The sequence below is a fragment of the Stomoxys calcitrans genome, chromosome 1, assembly GCF_963082655.1.
Source record: "Stomoxys calcitrans chromosome 1, idStoCalc2.1, whole genome shotgun sequence".
NCBI classification, from domain to species: Eukaryota; Metazoa; Arthropoda; class Insecta; order Diptera; family Muscidae; genus Stomoxys; species Stomoxys calcitrans.
This window is the reverse complement of record NC_081552.1, coordinates 143,788,683-143,808,821: the sequence shown is the minus strand read 5'-3', so window position 1 is coordinate 143,808,821 and position 20,139 is coordinate 143,788,683. Positions and strand designations below refer to the sequence as shown.

Sequence of the window (20,139 nt, the reverse complement as noted above, 5' to 3'; positions counted from 1 at the left end):
AATTCTGGTGGAAGCTTCCTCCTTCAACTTGCAAAACGTGGAGACATAAATCGGCTCTGTCAAACCCAGGGCCCTTTTCTAATGCCAGCCTTCTAGCCTTGGGCGCAACTACCAGCCGGCGGTATATATAACGACTAGTGAGTTTTTCCGTCTCTTGCAATTGGGTTGCCACGCTAGAGCATTGAGTACGATCCCGAAGACGCCAAGTTTGACGACGATGCTTGTGGCTCACGTTGATACAGCACCTTGTTTGCTACGTTGTCCGTGTGGCTGGACTCACGCATTGTCATCAAATCAGAGCACAAATCTGGCAAACTGAACAGAATAATGGTCCGGTGTTTTCTTCTAGGAACATACTGAGCAGGTACTTCGGGATATGCCTCTGTTATGACGAAATACGGACAAAACACGTACACTGAGACGGGAGCCCCTGGTCGATGAAAACTCCACCGGATCCATCCGGTACACGGAACCGACTGGCATAGAATCCAGTTTTTTTTTGTTTTGTTGTTGTTGTTGTTGTAGCAGTTTGTTTTGTTCTATCTTTCGTCTGCTTGATTCTGTTGAGTGTCAAGATCCAGGAACTGCGATTAAGATGGGGTGCGTCCAGAGGGACCGTCTGAGTGGGTCTGGCTGGGCAGCTAAACAGGTGACGTATATCGTGTGGTCCCTTATCACAATCGGGTCATACGGCATACAATCGGGGAATCGGCATCTGCCGGAACGTAATTGAGCCAGAACTACTCTGGTTTGCCGGGGGAGGTCAATTTCTTCGGGTGCAATGGGAGGCGGTCGTTCTCTAAGGACGATATTCACCCGGTAGCTATTTACCGCATCTGCTACCGTGTCTGCATGAATGTTGTCTAGACCCGCTTGATATGCCGCTTGATCTAGAGGGTCTCTACCTTGGAGCGCTGAATCTCACGCTCTAGATCATGTCGGTCTACCTTAAGGCTTCTAGGTGGTGGATATCTATCCACAAGATGATAATTTGGATGGTTTCTGCGATAACAGCCCGAAAGATATTGCTTAGACAGCATGTAGTTATGTCTTCGCACTGGTAGGATCTTTGTCTTCCGATGGAGGTGGTCCACATGAAAACTGAGGAGACACCCGATCGCAGTGCGGAGGGCGGCATTCTGATAGATCTGATTATAATTTCACGTGTGTGTGTCACAGAGCTGACGAGATCACACTGGCGCTGCATAACTTACCACAGACCGGCCAATTGTTTTGTATGTGGTCAACAAGGTTTCTTTGTCTGCACCCCAAATGCTGCCGGAAAGTCACAAATTGCTATGGCATGTGGGTAGAATGTGTAAGAGCTGTCGAATGTGACACCAAGTATTTTGGGACACTTGATGGTCGGAATCATTTCTCCATCGACCATCACAGTCAGCTCGGCATTCACCTCACGCGTATTTGTAGCGAACAATGTGGCTGAAGATTTGGTGGCAGATATCTTCAGATTTCTTGCAGCGAAATATAAGGCAAGTTCATTAAGGTAGACGTTCAACCTATCGCAGATGTCAACAATGAGTGGGGGGGCCTGATGGTATGATCATACAATCGTCCGAATATGATACGATCTCTATGCCGTCTGGAAGGGGTGGAATGTTTTTTCACTCACTGTTTCACTCTACGATGCTTCGACTTCTTATCCCTAATTCCACAAACGACTGGCGACCAAACAGATAATTCGCGGCCCAGTGTTTCAGGCCTGGCTGGAGGGACGTGTTGGCGATGTCCTCAAATAGTTTGGCATGGTCGAATGCCTTCGATAGGTCCAGTGTCGCGAGGACTGTCCTATCATATGGCCTGGGTTGATTGAAGCCACGGCAAATGTGTGCGGTGAAGGTTCGAAATCCATGTTGATGCTCGGCGTTTGGAAATTCTCCTACGAGGCTCGGGAGGAGTAGTGCCTCAAGCGTCTTTGCTACTGGTGAGAGAAGGGAGATCGGTCTGTACGACTTCTCCAAATTCGGGTCCTTTCTAGGCTTCAGTTGCGGGATCACTCTGCCCATTTGGTTGAGGACAGTAATAAGGTACTCATCTCCAGGTAAATCCAGATTCTTCAGCATCAGTGTAGAGATTCCGTCGGGGCCCAACGCCTTAGATGACTTGGCCCCCAAGGATGACACTCGTAACTTCGTCCACGGTAAATTTTAATGGCTGTCCATTGGCTCGGAGACCATGGATACGGCGAATGGCTCTCCTTCTAGCCCTATCACTCTCGGCATGCACTATAAATTGACGGTTGAATAACCGGTCGCATCTCTTCGGATCAGTCACGGTTACGTCGCCAAAAGTGACTGAGGACCTGTCATCCTGTCCCGGGGTTCGAAAGTGACTTAACAATAGATCAAAGTTTGCCTAAACCGGTGCCTAAGTTACATTGCTCCAAGTGTTCCAGCCACAAAATCGGCTTATGTTCGTTGACTACCCTGTTTTTTTCCAGATTCAGCTCGCTGATTCTGGGGTTAGTGGGGACCGTACAACGAATCCCATCCAATCGTCTGCGAGTACCACTGCCTGCGCCGGGAAATTGGGTCGCACTTGGGGTATTCGACCGTCTGGTATAAAACTCTTTCGGCAACTGGCACATCCGAGGGGGGTGCCATTTCACTGAAGCGGCGATTGGGGTACTCTCTGAATCCAGCCCAATCGGCCTTCTTCTGATTGATAAACGTCCGGCGCTAAGAGGTTATGAAGTCGGGTGGTCGGTCGATGGTGAGAATTATGGGGAGGTGGTCTGACCCCAAAGAGATGACGGCTTGCCAGGAAACGCACTCAGGAAATCAGGGCATGCAATGGAAATGTCTGGCGAGCTGCTACACGCATTCGTTATCCTAGTGGGGGGCATCCTCATTTACCGTGCAAAACGTGTAGCTTTCATTCTGCTCTGCCAAAGCTATGCCACGCTGGTCGTTACCTAGGGTAACCTACTTATGTCGGGGTTGTGAGCTTGGCCTTTAATTAGAACACAGCTACCAACCGGCGGTACGTACACGTTGTATAGCTCTACCCGACCTGGCTGCTATCCCCATACATTCTATGAAGGGGTCTTTAGCGCCAGGCGCGGGCGAGATGGGTATATACTGCACGAAATGGTGTATTACGAAGTCTAATTCTCCGCCTCCACATCTTAAGCGATCCTTGCGTAGCCGAGTTGTAACTGACAACTGTGCAGGGTGCAGGTGTTGGTGAGCTTTGTCTCCTGGATCGCTGCAACCAATATTTTTTTCCGACTCATAAAATCTACTAACTCGTCGATCTTGCCTTGGTGACCGTTGCAATTCAATTGCAAAATTGATACACTTTCCGGCCCTGGCCTGGCAATATTGGAACTGAGATTCTGCCGTTGCGTATTTTGCCGCACGGGAGAGGTCAGGGTGGTCACATATTCCGCCAACGCTTGTGATCCGCTGCTGTCTGTGTTCGCACAGCACCTTGCACCTCGGTGTGACTATACTCCCGTAGTGACGTAAGGCCAAAGCAAGCTCGGCAATGCACCCACTGTATGTTCCGCTTAAACATCACCGACACCGACCGATGATGGAGGCGGTTCTGGCAAACCGAACAGAACCAGGGTCTGGGGTTCTTTTCAATCCCGGCACGGACCAGAAGCGTGTGGAGAAGGCACTCTGGGATGTGCCTCTCCCATGTCAATGAAAGGACCAACACGTACACTGAGGCGGCAGCCCTTGCCGATGAAGGATTCCATCGGGTGAATCCGGTTTGTACAACTGGCTGCCATGGGATTGCTTGTTACTTGTGTTACTGTCAAGCATGTTCAGTTTAGTCCACAATCGACTTACAAACAAAGAACTCTTGCAGATTTTGTTCTAAATATGCATGCAATGTAAGAAAGTGCATCGTGCAGCCCTTTTATTAACTGGCGCACAAGTATAAGGAGTGAAGAGCAGCGCAAGAACTGCCAATTCATCCTCAAATAGCCATCGTTTGGTGCCAAAATAGCAGCCATCGTAGAGACGCAGACGTTTTCAACATTTACATTAAATCACCTTTGAACATTCAATTAAGTGGATCGTTTTATGGATTTGAACGAAGATTTCATAGGTTTTTGTAAATTGTATATTGTTTGGTACATAATAACTGCCATATTGCATATTTTTGAAAAATAAGAATTATAGAATGCCTTTGGTCCGTGGGATGTTATTTATGTTCTCATTACGACTCTTATTAAACTTGTGCATTGTGCGAAGAGAGTTGTATGCTTTTCACATTGTCCACTAATTGATAAATGCTTCTTTTTTTATTGCATTTTAGGGCGATGGAAATACATCGTTTCTGCGTGCAGCCAGAGCTGGTAACATGGACAAAGTACTGGAACACTTAAAGAATAACATTGACATTAACACCAGCAATGCGGTAAGATCCATCACAATGCATTCGTTCACTTGCGTTTCCTTGTAAATAATGATAATAAAAATATGAAAACCTATCTTTATAGAATGGGCTAAATGCTTTGCATTTAGCATCGAAAGATGGCCACGTCCATGTTGTTTCGGAGCTTCTGAGGCGTGGTGCAATCGTGGACAGTGCCACCAAGAAGGGCAACACTGCGTTGCACATTGCCTCGTTGGCGGGTCAGGAGGAAGTTGTTAAATTACTTTTGCAGCATGGCGCTTCCGTAAATGTACAGTCACAGAATGGTTTTACACCATTGTACATGGCAGCCCAGGAAAATCATGACTCAGTGGTGAAATTATTGCTTTCGAATGGCGCTAACCAAAGTTTAGCCACTGAAGATGGTTTTACCCCTTTGGCAGTGGCAATGCAACAAGGACATGACAAGGTCGTCGCTGTTTTGCTAGAAAGCGACACACGTGGCAAGGTTAGATTGCCGGCACTTCATATTGCGGCAAAGAAGGACGATGTAAAGGCTGCTACATTGCTATTGGATGTAAGTGCAATCGGATATAATGATACACAATACTAATAATAAGAGGATGTAAAATCATTTAAATTTTTGGTTAACTGCACATTCTTAAAAATATTCTAAATAGATTTTAATTAAAAATTATTATTTTTGATATTTAATTGCAGAACGATCACAATCCTGATGTGACTTCTAAATCTGGTTTCACTCCATTGCACATTGCCTCGCACTATGGCAATCAAGCTATTGCTAATCTCTTAATACAAAAAGGTGCCGACGTCAATTTCTCGGCCAAGCACAATATCAGTCCGCTCCACGTCGCTGCCAAATGGGGTAAAACGAACATGGTTTCTTTGCTTTTGGAAAAAGGGGCGAATATTGAAGCGAAAACTCGCGATGGCCTCACACCTTTACATTGCGCCGCTCGATCAGGCCATGAACAAGTTGTGGATATGCTCCTCGAACGAGGCGCTCCAATAAGCGCAAAAACGAAGAACGGTCTTGCTCCCCTTCACATGGCGGCCCAGGGAGAACATGTCGATGCTGCTCGCATTCTCCTATACCATAGGGCGCCTGTAGACGAGGTTACCGTTGATTATCTTACCGCCTTGCACGTAGCTGCTCACTGTGGACATGTACGCGTCGCCAAGCTGTTATTGGATCGCAATGCAGATGCTAATGCACGTGCCCTGAACGGCTTTACCCCTCTTCATATTGCTTGTAAAAAGAATCGTATTAAGGTGGTTGAATTATTACTTCGCCACGGCGCAAGCATTAGTGCTACCACTGAGAGTGGCTTGACACCATTACATGTAGCTGCTTTCATGGGATGTATGAATATTGTCATTTATTTATTGCAACACGACGCCAGTCCCGACGTTCCCACAGTGCGTGGTGAAACTCCATTGCATTTAGCAGCTAGAGCTAACCAGGTAAAATGCGATAAGAATAAAATGTACCATAAATACCATATAAGCTTGAAGAGATTGCTATTTATAGCTTTTATATATTGCATAGTTTTAGCCGACATATTCATTAACAAAAGGACACGCTGTTGCATATGCATCCTAAACAGGCCATGTATCGACATGTGTTCTGTTGGCCCATTGTATAATCAAAATCGGGTGTGTTCTGTGGTTCACTATTCCCTAAAAACCAATTTTATATTGCCACGAAAACTTAAAGCCAAATTTATTTTGAAGTGGTGAAATACTTCTTTGGTTTTACAGAAAGAAATAAAATTCGGTTTCAATCATGAAATTAATTGATCCAATTAACTTTTTAATTTAAACTGCTTCAATCACGAAAATGATAATAACAATCACAATTTTTGAAAAAGGTGATTGAAAAACTTTTCAATTAAAAAAGTTGCATTCTCAATTAAGAAATAATGATTAAAAATTTTTGATAATTCCAATTAACTTTTTAATTGATCCAAACAAAAAAATTATTGAAATTTCCGAAATTTCCAATTAATTTTTTTTTAATTAGTCCAAAATAAAGAATTAATTGAAAACATTCCTAATATGCAAATGTTATATTAAAATTTTTGGGAAAAGCTGGCTGTATAGGGCGTACCAACGATTTCCGTACAATTTGGTTCACACATGTTATGCTTTTGGAACACAAATTTGAGGTTTATGTTTGGGTCCATTAGACCCATTATGTTATGCCATTAATATGCATATTTTTATCATAAAGAATATTAGAATTGGGTCTAGAAATTGAATAAGGTAGTCAAAAGACTGTTAGTGTGGGAGTATTTATCGAAATTTTGAGCAGCTAGACTTTTTTAAACATGGGCGGCCATAAAAGAGCTGTTGGGTTATAAAAAAATTCCGGTTCAATTAAAACAATAAACTTATTGTTCAATTGTAAAAAGATAAAATTTTCAATAACATTTTATATATATAATTGTTTTATATATATGAAACATCGGCGACTGAAAATAAACAATAAGAATAAAAAAAAAATCGTGGAAAAATTATTCAACCTTAATATTTTGACCATGGTTGAAAAAAAAACAGACTCTCAAGCCGAGTGGCTACGGCATCTAGGATATATGGACTACCGAAAATCCACAAAGCAGGAATGCCCCTAAGACCTAACTGCTCATCCATGAATTCTCCCACATATGGACTACCTAACATATTAAACAACTTGACAACGGATTCACAGTATATAATTAAGGATGGAATCCACTTTAGAAACAGGGTCAACGATCAAACTATCGACAATACGGAGATACTCGTTTCATTTGATATTATCTTCCTATTTTCGAGCGTACCAGTAAATTTGGCGATTACGGTGATAAAGAGAGATATGGACTACCGTGGAAAAGTATACTAAGATCCCAATGGATATATTCATAGAGATGCTTACATTGAGCATAAAGGACTCCAGGTATTTTACATACATTGACAAGATATACGAGAAAAGAAAAGGCATGCCAATGGGATCACTGATTATTGCAGACATTATAATGGAGGAATTGCTAAATGTGACTATGAGGAAATTCACCATAAAAAAAAACCAAGACTATTGACGAAATATGTAGACGATATTTTTTGTGTGATTAAAAAAACAGACATAGAAAAAACACACTACGAGAACTGAATTCATTTGACAAACAAATCCAGTTTACAGTGAAACACGAGAGCGAGAACAAATTACCATATCTGGACACCATGGTTTTTAGACAGCAAAACAAGCTAAAACTAAACTGGTACCAAAAGGATACGGCGTCAGGGAGATTAATTAATTTCCACTCGAAACACCCACGACGGATAAAGATTGGCACAGCAACAAATTTGATAGAGAGGGGTTTTAAAATCAGTGACACCATTTTTTACAACGAGAACGAGAAGAAAATACGACAAATCCACAGCTTAAATGGTTTTCCAAACAACACTATAAACAGTATCATCAAACACGTAAAAGAAAAATCTTCCAGCACGGAAAATCGCCAAAGACATTCAAATCAAAAACTTACATCCCTGGCTTTTCGGAACGCCTAACAAACTCGGATATATATGACGAGAATAACTATGGATTAGCATTTAAAACCAACAACACCGCAGGCAATAGGCAATCTCTTTAGCAAGTCTAATGTAGTTTATAAAATACAATGCAATGGAAATAAGAGTAACTCATGCCATGTCCAATGGCATATGTAGGCACCACAAGCACAAAGCTAAAAACTCGAATTTCGACCCACAGGACCATAAATTGTCTTACAAACCCAAAAGACGGCACTTGCCGCTCATTGCTGTTTGACAGGACACTTTCCAAACCAAACCTTAAGAACGTAGAAATTTTGGCACAAGAAAACAATTGCAAACGTAGTTACAAGATAGAAATGTTACATATAATTAGCACTCCTTCTGACAAACGGATACATTTTAAGGCGGACACAGACCACTGTGCACAGATTTATAGGAGTTTCATACATAAGTATAGGCAATAGAGAGAGAGAGAGAGAGAGAGAGTTTTAGTATAAGTTTTACATTGTTAGAAGAAAGTTGTTTGAAATTGTTAAAAATAATGCAATTATTGAAACAGAAAAATTTTTGTTTTTTGTTTTGTATATTAATGTATAAATGTGCAAAAAATTCAGTGAAATTCCCTGAGGAAGAAAACCGGTGGTTTTCGAAATATTGGATTTTTTATTAATAAAACAATTTTCAAAGACAATAACATCAGTTTTTTAACAATTGGTTTCATGACCTCGAGCCGAATAAGCCAAAAAAGTTATAGATTCAATTAAAAAAGTGATTGAATCAATTAGTTTTTAAGTTGAAACTGACGAAAGTTTCAATTATCACAGTAATGAAAAAATGTTTAGACTGGATCAATTATTTTTTTTTTTTTTTTGAAATAGTAAAAATTTGAATCACCATAGTAATTGAAAGATGTATAGATTCAGTTGAAATGATGATAAATTTAATTGAAAAACATTTCGTGGTATTTTTTCTTTGTTTGTCGAAGAAGTAAAATTCTGACACTTCATTCACATGGTAATAACAATTGTTTCAAGGGGTGAGCGAGGAAATTTATCCTAGAGCACACCCAACCAACAACATATGTTGTTTTGACCGAACAAAAAGACAAAAGTTGGAAATGTGGAAATACAATCGCCAAGATGCTCAACTACTTAATTTAAATCTGTTTCACCATGTATGTGGGGAATTTGCAACAGTGACGGAATGAAGATGAATATATGCGTCACGATCCAATAAAATTGTCTCCTATCGCCACTCTTGTGTCTCATATTGATTGATGCAGGCGTGCCAATGTAGATGAAAATAGATGTTGCCTTAAATATAAATATTTTGAATTTGAATTTAATGATATTGAAATTAAATTTGAAAAGAACTCAACGCTTAAAATTAAAAAAGAAAAAAAAAAAACAAAATCAGCACATCCAAAGAGCTGTTTAATGAGAGGTGTGTCTTCGCGATATATTTACCTAATTACAAAAACTATGGAGCAAAAAGTTCATTTAATAAAAAGAACTATGCCATGTTTACATGGCATAACAACCATTTAACAACTTCTCCCCAAAGAGGTGTCGCCCTGTTGCATGCCGTTCGGAGAGCACTTATTGATATGCGTGAAATGTGCCCCCTTGGTTTTGTATATCCACCAACCACAAGACACGTTATTTTGTTTGCATTTAAACTAAAGTCTATGTATCTGCGCCCGTCCGTTTATCCGACCGTTTGTCCAAACTTCGACAATATTTCAACGGAATACCTATAGTTTATATGATATTGTTCGGGATTCAAAAAGGGAACAATGGATTATTTGTATATACAAACTTCCATATAAACTGATGCTTCAATTTAACTGCTTGAGACTCAGGAACTCTCAAACTTTATCCAATTTGTTAAAGTCCCCATGTTATATGAAAATAATATTTGCATCATTAGCCGCCCAGATATGTGCACAAATAGATATCCGCCCTCTCCCTCAAAATGATCCACCAACAGAGTCAAATTTTCTAAGTAAACTTTTATCAGAATTAAACTTAATTCTTGGCGGAGAATAAAAAACGAACTATTAAAATAAAAATACAAACTCTGGAATACAATCTCTCAGTGTATAAGGCCAGGCCTTGAGACGTTTACTAATGCTGTCTTGTCTGCAGCTGATCGGGCTGTGTCTGCTAATTTATTTTCCTATCAGCAATAAAAAGTCCTACATTCTGGCGATACTCATTCTTATGGTCATATTTGCAATGAGTTTTCTCCCAGATAACCAAGAGAAATATAAGTTTATTGACCAGCCGTAATAGGCAAACATTGAAATTATAAAACCATAATAGCCAAGAGCGAATTAGCTTTCCGATCATATACATATATTGTTTTTACTAATATTCCAAACATTAGCCGAATTTTCGGTTTGAAACAAAAACTCAAGGTTTTATATAGATAATGCTTGCAAATAGCATCTTTTAGAAATCGTTCGGCAGTCGTAGTCGAATATTTATATTCGACATATGTATATATGTATGCATCGACGTCATAATAGTATATATAATATTATATATTTCTAATATTATAAGATATACCCGGTGGGCAAAAAGTAATGTGAATTTTCAATTTTAACTTCACGGGCTTAACATTTCAGACTAATTCTGTTTTCTTGAGTTGGCAGGACTGTTGATGACATCTGGGCTAAATTGGATGCATTCTCATTATCAGTAATATATTTAAGCTTGGGTTAACTGAACGACCAAGAGTGCATTTTTCGATTTTTACAATGTCTTTTTTATTAATTGAGCAGAGAATTTCGTCTGCACAAACGTTGAGGAAGGGCTTTGGTGATTCTACCATGTTGCAGAAAAATGTTTATAAGTGGTACAACTACTGCAAAAAGGGTCGAGAAACTTTTGATGACTTGGAGATTTTCACTAGTGCTCACGAGAAAAAAAATATTACTCACGCTCGACTCACGTCCAAGCACGCTCACGAAACAAAGAGAAAAATCACGACTCAGGAAACACTCACGAGATACTCACCAGACACTTACGATTCACGAGACACTCACGACTCACGAGAAAAATTACGACTACGTACTGATGACTACGTATTGATGACTCAAGACTTAAACCTCTGTCTAGCGGCTCAAGAAGTCAAGATACTAGATCGGTTTATGTGGCACCTATATCGGGTTATGGACCATACACAGTTTCACAGTTATTGAAAATCATGCTAAATTTCAGCCAAATTGGATAAGAATTGCGCCCTCTAGTGGGTCAAGAAGTCAAGATCCCAGATTGGTTTATATGGCAGCTATATCAAAACATGAACCGATATAGCCCTTTTACAATCCCAATCGATCTACATTTATAAGAAGTGTATGAACAAAATTTCAAGCGGCTAGCTTAACTCCTTCGAGTGTTAGCGTGCTGTCGACAGACAAACGGACATGCTTAGATCGACTTAAAATGTCACGACGATCAAGAATATGTATACTTTATGGGGTCTTGGACGATCTTTTCGAGGAGTTACAAACGGTGGAGGGTATAAAAAGTAATGCAAATCCGGATAATAGCTTTTGGCAGACGGACGGACAGCAATGAAATTTCTTAATGGATTTCTTTTTACAACCATACTCGACAAGAATGAGAATTTCAAATTTGCATCAAGGTACGGAGAGCATACTTTTTAAATGTCAATGATTGCAAAATATCGACCGGCCTTACTCGAGATATTGACGGATGAACTGAAGACGTTAAGCGATTAGCTACATGCTGAATGATGAAGTGAGAATGACCCCAATGGGTAGGTATGAATAGTTGCACATGGAAATTTTCCTATAAGCATTCATGATTAAATCCAATAAATGGGAACCCTCAATTTCTAATCTGAACTGATTGCTGCTACGCGACACCGCTTCGTAAAAATCTTCTATTTGAAGAGGTGTCGCCTGCAATGGTGGCAAGGGAAGTACAACCGCTGGATAAACTTCAGATGCTCACGTCAAGATTTTAACTATGCACCACGGTTATTTAAGTGAAAACAAACAACAAAGAATGATTTTTGACAAGTGGCACAGAGAAGTGGAAAAGTGACCCAAAAAAATAAAAAAAGTATGGCATTAAGTAGCACAATAAAAAAGTGGCGCACAAGTGCCATCGTCGAAAAATGTGTCAAATTTGATACTTAAGTGGCACAACGGTAACGCTGCTCACGTGCCCACCTCTACTCCGGACGACAATCGACGTCAACACTTCAACATGTCAATGAAGTGAAGGAATTAGAGCTTAAAAATCGTCGGTTGACTATTAGAGACCTTACTGATATCATAGGACTAACAGAAAGATCTATGAAACCATTCTGAACGACAATCGTGGGCCCACGAAAAATCAGATCTCTTTTAGTACTAACAAGTAAAAGCGTGCTAAGTTCGGCCGGGCCGAATTTTATATACCCTCCACCATTAATCGCATTTGTCGAGTTCTTTTCCCGGCATCTCTTCTATTAGAGCGATATCAAGATATGGTCAGGTTTGGACCACAATTTAATTATATGTTGGAGACCTGTGTAAAATGTCAGCCAATTCGAATAAGAATTGCGCCCTTTGGGAGCTTACGAAGTAAAATAGAGAGACCGATTTATATGGGAGCTATATCGGGCTATAGACCGATTCAGACCATAATAAACCCGTATGTTTATGGTCAATAGAGGATCCGTCGTACAAAATTTAAGGCAAATCGGATAATAATTGCGAAATCTAGAGGCTCAAGAAGCCATGATCCCAGATCGGTTTATATGGCAGCTATATCAGGTTATGAACCGATATAAATCTTATTTGACACAGTTGTTGAAAGAAAAAACAAAAAACGTCATGTAAAATGTCAGCCAAATCAGGAATTGCGCCCTCTAGGAGCTCAAGAAGTCAAGTCCCCAGATCTGTTTATATATGACAGCTTATCAGGTTATCAACCGATTTGAACATTACTTAGCGCAGTTGTTGGATATCATCACAAAATACTTCGTCCAAAAATTAATTCAAATCGAATAAGAATTGCGCCCTCTAGAGACACAAGAAGTCAAGACCCAAGATCGGTTTATATGACAGCTCTATCAGGTTATGGACCGATTTGAACCATAGTTGGCACACTTGTTGGATATTATAACAAAACACGTAATGCAAAATTTCATTCCAATCGGATAAGAATTGCGCACTCTAGAGACTCAAGAAGTCAAGACCCAAGATCGGTTTATATGGCAGCTATATCAGGTTATGGACCTATTCATACCATACTTGGCACAGTGGTTGTAAATCGGAACAAAACACGTCGTGCAAAATTTCAGTCAAATCGGATGAGAATTGCGCACTCTAGAGGCTCAAGAAGTCAAGACCAAAGATGGGTTTATATGGCAGCAACATGGACCGATATGGCCCATTTACAATACCAACCGACCTACACTAATAAAAAGTATTTGTGCAAAATTTCAAGCTGCTAGCTTTACTCCTTCGGAAGTTAGCGTGCTTTCGACAGACAGACGGACGGACGGACATGACTAGATCGACATAAAATGTCACAACGATCAAGAATATATATACTTTATGGGGTCTCAGACGAATATTTCGAGTAGTTACAAACAGAATGACGAAATTAGTATACCCCCCATCCTATGGTGGAGGATATAAAAACGGTAAATTTCTTGCAATAAAGTGCAAAAAAGTGTATCGAGGATTGGGAAAACCGTTAGCATAGGTGTATGTTATCGGGAGGGGATTACTTTGAAGGGGATAAAACTGATTGAGAAGAATAAATAAAGATTATTCATTTTGCAAACAAATTCATCTACTTTTTGCTCACAGAGTAGACGTTGAATTAGATAATTTTTCAAGTACTTAAAAATCAAAAACATTTAAAAAAGAGTGTGATTGGAAAAACATTGTTTTTGTCTTTTATGGTTAGTAAAAGCTCTTATTACTCGAAATCACCTCCTCGGTTATTATGGATTGATCGGTGCGGAAACGTGCATTATTATTTCGGCGTGTCATAACGACAATCACAAGGCATTCAGTTTCTATGTAAAAGCCAATGCCGCCTGGCATCTCACTGAGACTTACCCTTCACTCGAAGCAGTTGATTGCCCGCAACTGTAGTTGCACCATCTCCGCATACTAATGGAGAAGCCAATGCCGTCTGGCCTCTCACTGAGACTTACCCTCCACTCGAAGCAGTTGATTGCCCGCAACTGTAGTTGCACCATCTCCGCATACTAATGGAACACTGTACTATCCGCAGCCTTTGGTTGCTCAGCTGAGCTTGCTATGATATAGATGAACACCACACGAATCGGGGCTCGAAATTCCAACCTACGGGTTGTACACTTCGTCGAAAGCCGCGCTACAAGGTCTGCAAAAAGCTTTGGCCCTTGTCTATTATTAATTTTAAAGAATTAAAAACATTTACCAGAACTTTTGAACTGTCAGCTTGCCGCCCTTCGACCTGTGACGGGTTGTCTCCTCAGTTCTCGTTTGGACCACCTCCATCAGGAGACAAAGATCTTACACGTGCGAAGACAAAACTGTCTAAGCAATATCTTTTGAGCCGTTATCGCACCGCTCAGATGCCTTAAGTAGATCTACATGATCTAGAGTGTGAGGTTCAGCGCTACACGAGAGAAACTCTAGATCAAGCAGCTTATCAAGCGGGCCTAGAAAACATTCATGCAGACACGGTAGCAGATGCGGTAAATAGCTACTGGGTGAATGTCGTCCTTGGAAAACGACCGCCTCTTATTGCACCCGATGAAATTGACCTCCCCTGGCAAACCAGAGTAGTTCTGGCTCAATTACGATCCGGCAGATGCTGCTGCCTAAACTCCTACAGAGCAAGGATTGACGCCGAGGTACAAGATGTATGTCCCGATTGTGACCAGGAACCACACGACACACGTCACCTGCTTATATGCCCAGCCAGACCCACTCAACTCTCAACTCAGGCCCAGATCCCTCTGGACGCACCCCATCTTAGTCGCAGGGTTCCCGGATCTGGATACTCAACAGAAACAAGCAGACGAAAGATAGAACACAACAAAATAAGGAATCAATTTTTGGTTTTTGTTTACTTCATAATAACAGTTTTTAAGGGAAAATTGAAAGGGAGATCTGAATACACGAGAATTTCAGACAATTTGGATCAGAATTACTTCGTGCGTTTGTTTATTATACATGGGAGTTTTATCGGGGTATGAATTGATATGGGTTTTGGAAGAAATAAAAAAAAATCACTTCTGCTGCATATCACATTTATCACAGTACTAGAGGATGGCCTTCGGTGAAAATAAGATGTTTGGAGACCAAATTTGTAACATAAAAATAATAAAACATAGTCTTTCTATAAGAATTGGATGCTGCAAATCGGAGCCGCTTACAGCAGTTTCTATCTGTTCAATTTTATAAAAATAATCCTTAAAAAACACGGGTTGCAGCGGTTTCTACCCGTTTCACTACTAAATTTCCCATGAACATTCCATTTAAGTACGGAGAATACTTCTCTCATGTCAATGAGTGCAGTCCGATTAAAGTTTTAGGTCAATGATAAGAGGCCTCCTTTTTTTGCCGAGTCCGAACGGCGTGCCGCATAGCGACACCACTTGGTAGAGAAGTTTTAACGGTTTAGCGTTAGTATACCTCACAAATGTAGCCAGCATTAGTAAGGGAATAATCAGCGCTGAAAAATGTTCTGATGTCCACGCCGGGGTTTGAACCGGATTGAGCCGTCCCCAGCAGAACCTGGTTACTGCTACATTAAAAAAAAAAAACAAAAACTGGATTATTCTGTACTCCTTTCAGAGTTTCTCAACATAGACTGGAGTCAAATGTTTCATTTAATTACAGTTGATGAACAATTCACCTTTATGAATGAAAATATTCTGTACCTTCTAAACTCTTCAGTTCCCCAACAAATCGTCAAAACCATAAAGAATGGTTTAATCGTAGCATAAAAGAGATGGTTGGAAAAAGAGATATGGCTTATAAAACGTGGAAGAAATTCAAAACGGAACAGCTTCATGATGAGTTTAGGTTGAGACGAACAGAAGTTAATAGAATGATACAAAGGTCCAAAGCAAATTATTATCAAGCGCAGTTTCAAAATGCTGTCAATACTAAAAGGAAATACAATACGAAAAATCGGAATAGACAAATCCAAGCGTTCTTGCACTGATGAGAATCCAGATGCCCTTAATCAATTATGCGTCAATGCTTACGTAAGTATTGCATCCAGCAACACGTCGGAGCGTTTGGTCTTACCCTCAGCAGCAGTACTTCCTTTTCCTCAATCCTCAGAATTCGAATTTTCCTGCGTGATACAACAAGATGTCGTTTAATGTTTTTTATAGTAAAGTCAAATGTGGTTGGCTTGGACTCAATTCATCCCACATTTTTAAAAATTATACTGCCAGATATGTTGCCATGTTTGACACACCTTTTTTAACAACATATGAACTACAAGCGAAGATAGTGCCTATCCCTAAGTCTAAAACTGGAAACGATTATCGCCCAATTTCTATCTTGCCATTTCTTTCGAAGGTTTTTGAGCGCATAGTTCACAAACAAATGCACGGATATATAGATGAGCATTGCATACTCTCGGACAAGCAGCCAGGCTTTAGAGCAAATCATATCTGTGTTACAGCTTTGATAGATGTGATGGATGACCTAAGATCTGGCATTGACGATGGACTTGTAGTCTGTTTGGTACTGCTAGACCATTTAAAAGCCTTTGATTGTGGTGACCACGATATTCTCTGCCTAAAACTAAAAAACTGTCAATTTTTTCAACACAGCTATCGCACTAATATCGATCTACCTACGAGATAGAACTCAATCGGTTTTAATTGGTACATCCAGGTCAGCGCCCTTAGCAATAAATAGAGGTATGCTTCAAGGTTCTATCTTGGGCCCGCTCTTGTTCTCCGTGTACATCAACGACTTGCCACATCAACTGGAGTATTCAAACATCCATATATATGTAGATGATGTTCAAATATACATTCATTGCCACAAAGCATCACTATCAGATGGTATATTAAAGCTAAACAGAGATTTCTGCATAATACACACATGGGCCACTGCAAACAATCTTCTGATAAATCCAAATAAATCTAAATTCAGGCCTATTACTGAGAGAAGGCAAATCATATCTTGAGAGTTTCCAGTTCTCTTCGGAGACCAGCAAGTTGAGTAAGTTTACAAAGCTAAAAATTTAGGTATAATAAAAAATAGCACTTTAACATGGAAGGATCACGTCATCGCAACGACAGGAAAAATATTTGGAATGCTTAGGACACTATAGCAAACCCAAACTACTAACCCCGCAACATATTCGAATTCTTCTGGCGAAATCTTGCTTACTGCCAACACTGATGTAGGGTTCTGAATTATTGGGAAAATGTGACTCAAAAAGCAAGCACAGATTGCAAACAGCTTATAATGCCATCACAAGAATACATAATGGAATCCTTCATCGGCAAGGGCTGCTGCTTCTTTGTATAACACACTGGTCCAACAACAACCATAGGATGGGGGTATACTAATCTAGTGATTCCGTTCCGTCATTCACATAAAGCACTTATCTTAGGCTGATGACTGTTTTACAACCTCATATCACTTTATCATATTTTGATGAGATTTAATTTAAGATTGGATAAAATCTGACATTAAGGTGATTCGATAAAAAAAAAACTTCACGCACAAAACGATTTTAAAATTTTTATTTCGGTATTTTAGCCAATTTTTTCAAGTGAGTGTTATATAATGGCAGTTATATAATGGAACACAAGCTTTAGAGCCACATATATTTAACATCATCAAACAAGAGTTATATAAGTCTTGCATAACTATAATCGCACGCCTACATCACTGGTTGCTCCGGGCATTGATGATTGGAGATTCATCTTTTTTCCAGTGTGTCTTCAAGCATTTGATAGCTTTTGGGTAGTCGTTCAGAGCTACAGATAGTTCTTCAAAATCTTCAGCGAGAAACAATTAACTACTGAACCAATGATCAGCCCATGAGTAAGAAATGAATGAACAGATTTTACGCAACCTGTTCCGGGTTTCAGGCATCAGAATAAACGCAAGAAGAGCTGGAATGGCACGAAAGTTCAAACGTGCATGCACATGTTTGGGATCTGGTTTAACTTTGCCAAAGTACGAATTCAGTACTCACAGTGAAGTGACGGAAGACACGAGAAATATGGAAGTGAAAATTCATGTGGTCTCTCCAGCCGCCTGTTTCCTTAATTTGAGTTTTAACATTTCTGAAGGCTGCTTTCAATTCATCATAATTGCTTATCAATTCCTGCCCAAAGAAGTACTTGATGTTTGGTGATCTATTCGATACATAGAGTTCATCGTCCATGACAAAGTGAAGAACGCGATCCAGCACATGGTGCTGGGAACTGACCAACTTGGCTGTGGGTTGACATTTCTCTTCGAACAATTGCTGCAGTCGAACTAAAACGCCTGTCTTTTTGCTGGTATTCACGCTTGTTGTATCGGCAACAATCATCACAATTGATGTCGACAGGTTGAACTCATCTAATACATTCTGATGTCCTTTTGCGATTATGCTCTCAAGGAGTTTGCCGTCAAAGTGCATGCTCCACTTCTCCGTGTTTACTTAATCATTCACCCGAACAGCTTTCTTTTAGATAACCTTGTGGATTCTTGACTGACATGGGGTTGAGATTTCAATGCCCTCAGTGGAATGCTGAAGGCACACTATTGCTGCCCAGTGGGACGACAGCTTTGAGCTTGTTTCATGTTGATCCATTGATCCATTTGAGTATTCTTACTTTAAGCAACCACAGCATACCATGAAAAAGCAACCCATAGCCATTATGTTGCCTCCATCAGGATTTATGGCCTTTTAAATATACTGAGGGTCAAGTTTCTTGATTTCGTGGCACGGTAAAAAAAATACATACGACGTCCTCAAATCAAAAAACTTGGCCCTCAAAATACTTTAAGGGCCATAAATCCTGGTGGAGGCAACATAATGGGGTGCTCTTTCATGGTATCTGATCCTCGCAGATCACCGTATTCAAATCCATTAAAAAACTCTCGCAGGCTTGAAATTCGGATGAGTTATATCAAAATGTACGAGAATTTTAACAAAACATCTCTGGATTCGCTAAAAAGTTAGTTGCCTTCCCTCAAGTTAAGGAGTAATACTTTCATGAAAGGGTTACCCAACTAGTTATTAGAGTTAACTGAGCCCTAAGAACCTTATAAGAAGAACCCGAAGAACCAAATTAAGTTACACAAACCAACCCCCTTTTTACTTACGCTTATTATATGGCCACCACTGTACATTCCATTCCAAATGAGATACCTTCACTTAGTTGTTAATAAAAACGAATTATGTAAACCGATTTTTACGATCAATACGGGCCCTCGTAGCGCAGAGGTTAGCATATCCGCCTATGACGCTGAACGAACGGGGTTCGAATCCTGGCGAGACCATAAAAAAAAATTAAGCGATGGTTTTCCCCTCCTAATGCTGGCAACATTTGTGAGGTACTATGCTATGTAAAAGTCCTCTCCAAAGAGGTGTAGCACTGCGGCACGCCGTTCGGACTCGGCTATAAAAAGGAGGCCCCTTATCATTGAGCTTAAACTTGAATCGGACTGCACTCATTGATATGTGAGAAGTTTGCCCCTGTTCCTTAGTGGAATGTTCATCGGCAAAAATTGTATTTGCATCTCATTTTGTTCATATAATGAACAGCTTTTCGTGAAAGTTATAAGACACAATTTAAATTTTTTTCACAAAAATATAGTTTCAAATTGGTTTGTGTGTGATCTTTTCTTAATATTCAAATTAAATAAACGTTATTCTAGTCATTAATTCATTCGTGCAGGAGGAAGTAATTTTTAAAGAAAAATGCGAAAAAGTCATCACCCTAATAATTATTCTTGATCGTCTTTACATTCTAAGTCGATCAAGCCATGCCCGTCCGTCTGTGGAAATCACGATAGCGGTAGAACGCGTAAAACTAGACGGTTGAAATACTGCACAGATATTTATTATTGATGTAGGCCGTTGGGGATTGAAATTGGGCCACATCGGTTCAAATTTGGATAAAGCTCCAATATAAACCGTTCTCCTGATTTGACCCTTGAGCCCTCGGAAGCTGCAATTGTACTCCGATTTCGCGGAAGTTTTGTTATGACTTCTAATGCAATGCGTGCTAAAT

At 40.1% G+C, this 20,139-nt stretch overlaps 1 protein-coding gene across 2 annotated transcripts in view; it reads left to right on the top strand.

Annotated features, from left to right (window-relative positions):
* Nucleotides 1-20,139, top strand: part of LOC106087780 (ankyrin-3) — a 202,317-nt gene that overhangs the window by 64,016 nt on the left and 118,162 nt on the right. For both annotated transcript variants that reach the window (XM_059364700.1, XM_013252951.2), the window contains exons 2-4: nucleotides 4,291-4,392; nucleotides 4,475-4,927; nucleotides 5,071-5,835. In XM_059364700.1, the coding sequence (XP_059220683.1) occupies nucleotides 4,291-4,392; nucleotides 4,475-4,927; nucleotides 5,071-5,835 (1,320 nt within the window). The remainder of the gene's footprint in view (nucleotides 1-4,290; nucleotides 4,393-4,474; nucleotides 4,928-5,070; nucleotides 5,836-20,139) is intronic.